The sequence below is a fragment of the Neovison vison genome, chromosome 1, assembly GCF_020171115.1.
Source record: "Neovison vison isolate M4711 chromosome 1, ASM_NN_V1, whole genome shotgun sequence".
Classification (NCBI taxonomy): Eukaryota; Metazoa; Chordata; class Mammalia; order Carnivora; family Mustelidae; genus Neogale; species Neogale vison.
Genome location: NC_058091.1, coordinates 126246156 through 126256364, shown reverse-complemented (window position 1 = coordinate 126256364; position 10209 = coordinate 126246156). Strand labels below are relative to the sequence as shown.

Here is a 10209-nt window from a genome sequence, read left to right as displayed (position 1 = left end):
GTTTTTTTCCTCCACTGATCGCCAGCGCAGCGGCCATAGCCGGATCACCTGCAGTTTGAACGCCTTTGCTTTCTGAATCGGTTTCGGAGGCCCCTGGCGGACCGCGGGCGCCTCCAGCCCTTTTGGTTGCGGGGTCCCCCTCGGGCGGCGGGGCCAGGAAGCGCCTGGGGGTTTGCCGAGCGCCGCCCCCGCGCCGCCCCCGCAGAGGCGGAAGCCAAGAGGTGGTCTCGGGCCCGGGGGGCGGGCAGAGGCCTGCGGGTACCAGTCACCCGAGCGGGGACCTGCGGCGCGGCTGTAGAGGTTGGCTTGGCATCCGGCCGGGAGGGCGGCGGCGGGAGGAGCGGCGCGGTGTTGAAGGCGGCTAGTGGGGCGTTCTGGGGCCGGGCGGGGACGGCGGACCGGGAGCACCCCCGCGCTGCGGCCGGGACACTGGACGCCAGGACGGGAGGGAAACCGAGCCGGCCCGGCCCTCTCCCTGCTGACGCAGACGGAGACCGACGCAGACGGAGACGGAGACTCGGTGGCGCAGCTGCTCGGTGGGTCCGGTGGCGCAGTTGCTCGGTGGCGCAGCTGCTCGGTGGGTCCGGTGGCGCAGTTGCTCGGTGGCGCAGTTGCTCGGTGGCGCAGCTGCTCGGTGGGTCCGGTGGCGCAGTTGCTCGGTGGCGCAGTTGCTCGGTGGCGCCGGCGGGGCTGCACCGCTCTCCCCGCTGGTGCCTCCCGATCCCCACTAGCCCCAGCTGCTGGCCCTCCGCGTAGGTCTTCTCTCCGCTCTTCCCACGCCTCTTCCCCGTCGCCCCGCCGCCGTGCAGCCGCATTCCCACCCGCCCTTCTTCCCCACCCCTTCTCTCTCCTCGGGATCCGCGCAATGACACCTCCCTACCTCTCCTCTTTCCTGCTGAAATCCCCAGTGTGCAGCGGCAAATCCAAGCACTTCTCAGCCACCCTAATCCTTTCAGGCATTCCACACAAATTCGTAGAGAACTTCCCATTTCCCGAGCTCTCTTGCTGGCCCTCGCCCCGCAAAGCTTCCAGTCCAGGGGGACCACAGTGGGCCAAGCAGTAATGCGCGGGGGGGAGGTAGGGGGTCGGCGGTCGGGCGAAGGGATCCCTGTCTAGGGCGGGCCTTCGGAAGTCTCTGGACGCTAGGATGTTCCAGTGCAGAGGAGGCCTGAGTGCCATTCATCAGCGTAGGGAGCACTGAGCTGGATAAACAGTGTTTTCAAAGGCCCAGGGATGACTTGGAGGGAATGAAAGGCGGTCAGGGTGGGTAGAGGCGGAGGCTGGAGCCAGAGGCGGGCAGGTGGAGGGTAAGCCATGTAAACGAAGTGAGCTTAGCTTATTGTAAGGGTCCTGAGGTTTAAGAGGAGGGCTGAAGGGCTCTGCTTTTCTATCGGAATGGAGTATGTGGGGCGGGGGAAGAGGAGGAGGGTGGCTCTGTTCTGAGGCGGCATTGGGGAAAGGGAGCAGGTGGTCTACACTCGGTGCAGGCTCAAGAGAAATAGAGGGGTGCAAGAGCCATGTAGACAGCAGAAGGCAAGCCTTGGTGATGTGTGCGAGGGGATGAGGGCAGGAGAGGAGAAGTCTGGGAGGTCTCCCAGGGTGTGAGACCAGCAGTTGCGTGTGTGAGGGTCTCATTTCCACCCTCAGTTAATTCCCTGGAGAAGCGTGGCCTGGGGGGTGGGAGCTGTGTGTGGTCAGCAGACCTGCCTAGTCACATTTATGCTTCTGACCTCTGTAGCTACGCAGATTACTGGCCCATTCTCAGTGGTTTTGCTCTTTCTTGGGCCCTTCTCTGTTCGTCCTGACCTCTCCATTCTGGCGTTCCCAGGGTCTGGGCTTCGCCCTCTCCCGCACAGTTCACTCTAGTGGCTTTTTCTGAGACTAAGGAGTAAAACTCCCAAATCCGTGTTTCTGAGTTAGCTAAAGAATTGTGGAACAAAAACATGCCGTGTCTTCACGTTTAGTTCCGAGGTCCGAGGGTCCTGTGATGCCTAGCCACTGGCTAGCAATGGTGGGGCACTCTGAGTTGGGTTATGAGATATCCAGAGTTAACTGGCTTTGGGGGTGCTGGTGTGGGCGGCCCATTAGGAGAGCACATTGGCTGTCCCCTGGCCCCACCGCGCCAGGGGGACCCTCACAGCCAATTTCATACCCAGCTGTAGCTTCTCTCTCTTCACTTACCAGCATCTCAAACATTTCTCAAGAATCAGCTAATGAGAGACTGTGATCTTTGTGTAACTGAAACTCTCAGGAATTCTCTCCATAAATGTATGGAAGAAGAGAGTATTATGGAGAAGACTGGGTTTCCCTGGTCTCTGGAGGCTGAGTGCTGCTGTATGTCTGTGCCCGGGAACCATTGCTCTTCATTTCCCCCAAGGCTCTCAAGCCGGTTTGATCTTCTGCCAGTGCGACACTTCGCTAATTATCTTAAAATTTGGACTTACTTTTTGGAGAGAGCAACAGGAAATGTGTTTTCTTCAACTTAGAATATTTATGAGCTTTTGGGGCGCTTGGGTGGCTCAGTGGGTTAAAGCCTCTGCCTTCAGCTCAGGTAATGATCCCGGGGTCCTGGGATCGAGCCCCACATCAGGCTCTCTGCTCAGCAGGGAGCCTGCTTCCTCCTCTCTCTCTCTCTGCCTGCCTCTCTGCCTACTTGTGATTTGTGTCTGTCAAATAAATAAATAAAATCTTTTAAAAAGATATTTATGAGCTTTATTATGTTAAAAAAAAAGTACAATTCCAAAATTGCCACATGTGAGGTCAGTAATGTGTGGAGGGTGTGTGTTGAGGCAGACTTTCTCTTTATGCTCTGGCTTCAGACCCCACATAATGGATGCTCTTTCTGAAGCAAATGGCACCTTTGCCATCCAGCTTTTCAAGATCCTATGTCAAGACAACCCTTCACACAACGTGTTTTATTCTCCTGTGAGCATCTCCTCTGCCCTCGCCATGGTCTTCCTGGGGGCAAAAGGAAACACTGCTGCCCAGATGGCCCAGGTAAGCTTGCTTCTCACCCCACAGTTGGGACTGCCTTTTCAGTTGTTAGGGTCCATCACCCAGCTTCGTACCTCAGGCTCCAGAACAGCCATAAAGCTGGATGGGAGGGGAGCCCAGTGTGTATACACACCTGTGCTTATTTCTGTCCAGTGGGGCTGCCTGGGGACCAAGAACAAAGGAGAAGGCTGGGAATCTCCTTCACTGAGATTATTTTTCTCAACAGGTGCTTTCATTAAGCACAGAGAAAGACATTCACCAGAATTTCCAGTCACTTCTTGCTGAAGTGAACAAATGTGGTACCCAGTACTTGCTCAGAATAGCCAACAGGCTCTTTGGAGAAAAGACTTGCGAATTCCTCTCGGTAAGTTGAGTCAGCAGAAGGTTTAAAGTTGTAGTCAAACTATGGAGTCAGAAAGCAAGATCTGGGAGAGCTGAAAATGATGCTAAACATCTTTTTAAAAGAAATCGTAATTCCATAACTGTGCCTTGAGTTATTTAAAATTGAATCACTTCTCAAATTCATTTAGCCATTTCTGGTTATTCATGGCTTGGTACTTTCCTATTTATAAACTCTGATATTTTAGTACTTAGTAGACTAAGATATGACCATTTTTAAGAGATGTATACTCATTTTAATAAAATGTATGTAAGATTCGAATTTTCTTGGAAGTTAAACTTTTTTTTAGGAAGATAATTATACTGAACGTTTTTCTCTTCAAAGACCTTTAAGGAATCCTGTCTTCGGTTCTACCATGCTGAACTGGAGCAGCTTTCCTTTGCCAATGCTGCAGAACAGTCCAGGGAACACATCAACACTTGGGTCTCCAAAAAGACTGAAGGTCAGAATCATATGTTATTACCTCCTCCTTCTTCCTTCTCCCCCTGCCGTCCCCTCTTTCCCCTGGTTCTCCTTCCCTCCCTCTTCTTCCCCTTACTTTCCCTGCTGCTTTGATCGCACTAGTGTTTCAGATGGTCAGAGTCTGCTCACGGACTGGGCCTCTTGGCATATTTTGACCTTGATGGACTCACAGTGGTTCCGATCAGATGCTCAGGGTTTTCAACCACAGAGACTTAATTTTGTCCATTCTCCTGGGACCAGAAAGACTGATACAAATGTCCAAAGAAACTCATAAGCCAGGTTTCCGGTTTAATAACTTACACTGAAATATACTTTCACTTAGCCTGTAATGTTCCCATGTTGGGTGAACTCATCACCCCCATGGGAAGGAGGCTATTGGTCAAATCTTCTCTGAGACATACACTTAGGCTTTGAAATTCTCTGTGAACCTCCCTTACAACCACCTTTACCCTGCCCATTAAGCTTACTTATTCTTAATTCTGTTGCAGCTTTTATGTCTTCTACGCACACTCCTTTACTTAGGTTTGATGATCCTAGATTTGGTAGGCCAATGGCTCTCTCAGTACTGATCAGTTCTACAGACTGAAATCATCCTTTGTTTGGCGTTGAGCCTTATTCGATTTTGTTTTACAGAATGACACGTTCTGATCTTGGTCTGCACGTTCAGTGACATTTGAACCATTGGGCGCCCTCTGCACCAACTCCACTTAGTACCACTAGGAACACTCCTATTTCTGTCAATACATCAGACAACAAAGAACAACAGGTTGCCTTTCCTTAGAGAGTTAGCAGTTATTGCTACCATTTCTTCTTGGAATATTCGCCACTTATGGTATCTGGAGGCAGCAAATGAGCAGAGATGCTCTTAGTTCATTGGAAAGGCATCTAGGGAAGAAGGGAGTATCTTTCACTTAAGTACCTTATCTTTTCTAGGAATGTCTGGTGTTTTGTTTAGAGGATCAAATAGTGAAATCTCTTCCACATGCTTCCAGAAGCTCCTCAAAGCACCCATGCTGCCCGTTTTCAGCTCTTTCCCCTCTGGCTGCCTCTGACATGTGGGCATAGTTGTGGGATGTTAGCACTGGTTGTACCTTTGATGCTTTAAATCAAACACTCCATTTTAGCACCTGAAAGAACCCAAGTCCCTCCCAGCCCATCCCTGCTTGCCTTGTTGTCCGACCTCGTGTCGTGTTTTACTTTGAGTGATTTAGAAACATTTCACCATCATCCACCTTGTGGGTGTGCCCACAGCACTGGTGACCTGACCATGAAAACCACTTGTATGTGTTGTTTATTTCTGTACTTATCAATCGAAACTCAGCAAACTTGGAAACGAAAAGACTGTTGTGTTCTTGATTAATAACCAAAGATCTGCCAGTAAGCCTTATCACAATTTTTCCACCACACTTCTGTGAAAACCAACTGAATATATTCTCTGCTTTTCCTGGAAGGTAAAATCCGAGAGGTGCTGCCAGGTAACTCAGTCAGTGCAGACACCAGGTTGGTTCTTGTCAGCGCCATCTACTTCAAAGGAAGGTGGGATGAACAGTTCAACAAAAGCTACACAAGGGAAATGCCTTTTAAAATAAACCAGGTGAGAGATGCTTTCAAAAATTGTGCTAGTTTCATGAAGAAATTGATTGGAAAAAGTTAACTTTGTAAAGACATAAATGACTGGTTAGAAATAATTTTGAAAGTGCATTTCTGAATGAAATTTGAAGCACAGGAGGAGAGCACTGAGAAATAAAAATTATTTGCTGCCTCTGATTTTTTGCATTTTGTTGCTGCTCCTAATGCCTCTAATTTTGGCGGCCACCATTACTGCCACCTAAGTTTTGGAAACTTCAGACTTCCTCTAAGCCCAAGTTGCTTAACAGAAAAGCAAAAAAACAAGTGTTAAGGATGTGTGATAGGTGTATGTGTTAGGGGAGAGGAGAGAAGGAGTGAATTTTCTTTAATCAGATAGCTGAAAATTTAAAATAAATATAGAGTTGAATTATTTTTAATTATTGTTAATCATTTATAAGTTTTTTTTAAGATTTTATTTATTTATTTGTCAGAGAGAAATCACAAGTAGATGGAGAGGCAGGCAGAGAGAGAGAGAGGGAAGCAGGCTCCCTGCTGAGCAGAGAGCCTGATGTGGGACTCGATTCCAGGACCCTGAGATCATGACCCGAGCCGAAGGCAGCGGCTTAACCCACTGAGCCACCCAGGTGCCCCCATTTATAAGTTTTTAATACGTTAAAACTAACTGAAAAATATGTTAGTCTTAAGGTATAACTTCAGTTCAGACAGGCATTAAAATAGCTTGCCAAATCTCCAAGCCTCTAAAAAAAATTGCATTTTAATGCAATTAGGAAACTTGTCCTGTACAGGTAAAACCTTTTTTGGAGGGGGCTGTAAGGTGTACTTTCCATAATCAGCCCTCTAGTTACAAAAGTGGGAGGGGAAGAACTTTTTTAGCAACAATTTTAGAAACTGTTTTAATTTTTATAATAGCTGATCCACATCAACTTTTTTTTTCCAATTTATTTATTTTCAGAAAAACAGTATTCATTATTTTTTCACCACACCCAGTGCTCCATGCAAGCTGTGCCCTCTATAATACACATCAACTTTTAAAACTTTAATGAGTATAGTACGGCAGTTAAATTCTGCGTGCATATACCTCCTATGTATTTTTAAAAAATCATTTCCTTGGATTAGAGTTTCAGAGCTGGGGCAACTGGATTTAAATACAGGAGGAGAAATAGAAATCTTTCTACTTGCTGGCAGACTGCTTCCTGACGGGCTCTCTCCGTAAACCACCAGTCATACTGCTGTAAAACTCTTCAATCTCTTCCTCTTTACCATAAACACTTTTTTCCAGTTTAAGAGAAATGATTTTCTATTTCATTGTATTTGATTCTATTGTTTCCTTAGATACATTTGCCAGGCATATTTAAAAAAATGTATTTATTTATTTGATAGAGAGAGACAACTTGAGAGGGAACATGAGCAGGGGGAGCAGGAGAGGAAGAAGCAGGATCCCCGATGAGCAGGGAGCCCAGTGTGGGCTCGATCCCATGACCCTGGGGTCATGACCTAAGCCAAAGGCAGATGCTTAACAACTGAGCCACCCAGGTGCCCCTTTGCTGGGTGTATTTTACAGGAAGAAAATATGATTTCCTCCTGTGGAAAATGCAGGGTGTCAACGTTTATTTTGTTGAATAAAACATCTTTTTGCTGAGGCTAGAGCCGTATCCGTTTACCAGACAGAGATCCTCAGAACGATGATGGGAAAGAGTCAGACCTAGCACACGGACATTGTGTCCATCATGGGTGCTGAAAACACTCCTGGAGTCGATTATAGCTCTTTTGGGAAATTCTCTTGGCTCTTTCAAGAACCTGTTTTTAATTCCATGCTCATCTATTCCTTCCCAACAGAAGGAACAAAGGCCAGTGCTGATGATGTTTCAGGAGGCTATGTTTAAGCTCGCCTATATTAAAGAGGTGCAGACCCAGATCCTGGAGCTCCCCTACGTGGGTAAGGAGCTGAGCATGATCATTCTGCTCCCGGACGAGAATGTGGATCTAAGCTCGGTGAGAACCCGGGGTACCTTTTGCACCCTTCCTGCTAGAACCCACTCTCCACTTTCAGTGTTTATGTTTATCTCTGAAGGCAGTGATGTGGGCCACCAGGCCACAGAGCACGGTATCTGGGCATCGAGCTCTGGAACCAAACTGTCATGCAGGACCCACTGTTCCCCCTTATTATCTGTGTGATCTCGCCAAACTCCTTACCTCTGTTTTTGCACCTCAAAAATGGGAATGGTGGTAACATCTTCCTGGGAGTTATTAGGAGGATAAAGTGGGGGTGGTCTGAGTTGCAAGCTTAGCACATTGTTTGGTACCTAATAAGCCCTGAATGAATGTGATTCGTTATTATTATCATAGTCATTGTTGTTAGCATTATTTTATTTCTTAAAGATTTTATTTGAGAGAAAGAGAGAGAGAATGCAAGCACACAAGAGCAGTTGGGTGGGGCAGAGGCGGAGGGAGAGGGAGAAGTAGACTCCCCACTGAGCAGGGGGCCCGATGTGGGGCTCGAGCCCAGGACCCTGGGCTCCTGACCTGAGCCAAAGGCAGACGCTTAACCGACTGAGCCACCCAGGTGCCCCTGTGTTATATATATATATATTTTTAAAGATTTTATTTATTTATTTGACAGACAGAGGTCACAAGTAGGCAGAGAGGCAGGCAGAGAGAGAGGAAGGGAAGCAGGCTCCTTGCTGAGCAGACAGCCTGATGCGGGGCTCGATCCCAGGATCCCAGGATCATGACCTGAGCTGAAGGCAGAGGCTTTGACCCACTGAGCCACCCAGGCTCCCCGCCCTGTGTTATATTTTAAATACCAAGAGCCTGAAACTCAGGAGAGCAGAGCCAGAAACAGTCCCAAACGGCACTCCCAACTCACTCTGCTTCCTTTCAGCGTGGATCCCCAGTGTGAGTCAGCAACGGCCCAGCAGGGTCTAGGTCCAGGCACTGAGGGGCACACACAGCACGCCCATTGTCCTCAGGGTCCTCTGGGAGCAGAGCTGCAGGCATGGGCTTCTGTCTGTCCTTCCCACCTGAGTGCTCTTCAGAATGTACACAGGATTGTGCCTCTTGCAAAAAGCTCTGGCAAGAGCACTTTGTTTTCCAGTCATTTTTCTTACCAGCAATGCCTCATCTCCAAAAATTAGCACAGTTAAAAGAAAAGAAAAGAAGACAGTGAAAGTCAGCAGGGAGAAAGTCAGAGAGGGAGAAGCGCTGTCAGGATGGATGTCTCACAGAGAGTGTTGGGTGAGAAGAGGCGCAGCCCTGTCTCTGTGCCTCTGCGCGGCCTCACGTGCTGGGCAGGGGAGCCGTGGCTGGAATAGCGCAAGTCCGAGGTCTCACAAATATCCCGCCGCAGAAAGGTGCCCGTGGTCCTGTGTGACCGTCAGCACCCATGCCGGAGAGGATGTGTGTGTCCATATGTACAGAGGTATGAGTTTGAATGTCTAATTCTGGTCTTTCAGGTGGAAAAAAGTCTCACTTTGGAGAAATTCAGAGCGTGGACCCAGCCAGACCGGATGCAGAGCACAGAGGTGGAAGTTTCCCTTCCGAGATTTCAGCTGGAAGAGGATTATGACATGGCATCCATGCTCCAGGGATTGGGAATGGTTGATGCCTTTCAGGAGGGCGCGGCTGACTTCTCGGCCATGTCAGGAGAGAAAGATCTGTGTCTGTCCCAGTTCCTGCACAAGAGTTTTGTGGAGGTGAATGAGGAAGGCTCGGAGGCCGCAGCCGCGTCAGCCATCGTGGCTGTGGAATGTTGTATGGACCCTGGCCCCACGTTCTGCGCCGACCACCCCTTCCTTTTCTTCATTAGGCACAATGCAGCCAACACTATTCTGTTCTGTGGCAGGTTTTCCTCTCCGTAAGGGTGAACATTTCCCTCTTTCTGTGTCCTCCTGTCCTGCGCCACAACCCCAGGAAGATGGGCCCGTGAAGCCCAGTGCAAAGGGGAGGGCAGATTCCTCCTGTATCTCTGTCCCATGCTTGTCCACACCCAGCTGTCCCCATCCTGACCACTCATCAGCCCCAAGAGCATGGGACAAGAGACCTTAATGATTCCCTGTAGTATTTAAAGTACACTCCGAATCCCATAGGATCGAATGTCAGGTTTCCCTAGATGGCCCCAGACTTACTCCCCCCTCATTTCACGTGTAATTCATTCTAGTGACACTGTTCTGCCTTGTACCTCAAATCCTGTTGGCAGACTTGCCTTAGCCTGTTTCAGTGGTAATAAATGCCGCTAGCTAGAGCTACTGTTTTATAGTCTGCCTGGTGCCTGGGCTTTTTAGAAAGCTGCTTTAATGCACATTTTTATTTTATCTTGGGGTGACATTCCACGCATCACCAAGCAGATGGCAAAAAGGACCACAGGCATTAGAGACAAAGGGGCGGAGTCATGGTGTCTTTGACACCTGGTCTTTCCTACCAGAGTAGCAGAGTAGCTTCTGTGACAGCTAGCTTGGACAAGCTAATGTCCTTACACTTATCCTGTGATCCCTTTGAAGGGATTGCCTTGAAGGGATCCCCTTGCCTGCTCTTCTTCTGTTTTCTCCACCTCCAGCCTTAACAAAAATCCTGCCCAACTCTTAAAGTTCATTTCTGATGGCATCTTCTCCAGGGATATTTTTCTTTTCTGCATAAGCGATGTGCATCTTTGAACTCTGAGTGCATACTGAGGGAGGGCAGTTTTCTTACGGCGGTTGCTTTATTTATTAATCATCTGTGTTCTCCAGCTAGACCTTAAATTCCTCAGGGGTGGGACTGTATTTTAC

At 48.7% G+C, this 10209-nt stretch overlaps 1 protein-coding gene across 3 annotated transcripts; it reads left to right on the top strand.

Annotated features, from left to right (window-relative positions):
* Positions 1-228: 228 nt before the first annotated feature.
* SERPINB9 (serpin family B member 9) lies at positions 229-9686 on the top strand. 3 transcript variants are annotated; one of them, XM_044238395.1, is made up of 7 exons: positions 229-300; positions 2820-2997; positions 3221-3358; positions 3719-3836; positions 5308-5450; positions 7283-7438; positions 8899-9686. In XM_044238395.1, the coding sequence occupies exons 2-7, from the start codon at positions 2830-2832 to the stop codon at positions 9301-9303; spliced, it is 1128 nt and encodes a 375-aa protein (XP_044094330.1). In that variant the 5' UTR covers positions 229-300; positions 2820-2829; the 3' UTR covers positions 9304-9686. The 3 variants fall into 3 exon arrangements, with proteins under 3 accessions (XP_044094330.1, XP_044094321.1, XP_044094338.1); XM_044238386.1 differs by lacking the exon at positions 229-300 and adding an exon at positions 392-536; XM_044238403.1 differs by lacking the exon at positions 229-300 and adding an exon at positions 614-634.
* Positions 9687-10209: the final 523 nt, after the last annotated feature.

Excerpts from the sequence above, each read along its gene's own strand:
- SERPINB9 (XM_044238395.1), top strand. The coding sequence starts at position 2,830 with ATGGATGCTCTTTCTGAAGCAAATGGCACCTTTGCCATCCAGCTTTTC. Across the intron at positions 3,359-3,718 it reads AGACTTGCGAATTCCTCTCG|ACCTTTAAGGAATCCTGTCT; the intron begins GTAAGTTGAGTC and ends TTCTCTTCAAAG. Across the intron at positions 3,837-5,307 it reads GGTCTCCAAAAAGACTGAAG|GTAAAATCCGAGAGGTGCTG; the intron begins GTCAGAATCATA and ends TTTTCCTGGAAG.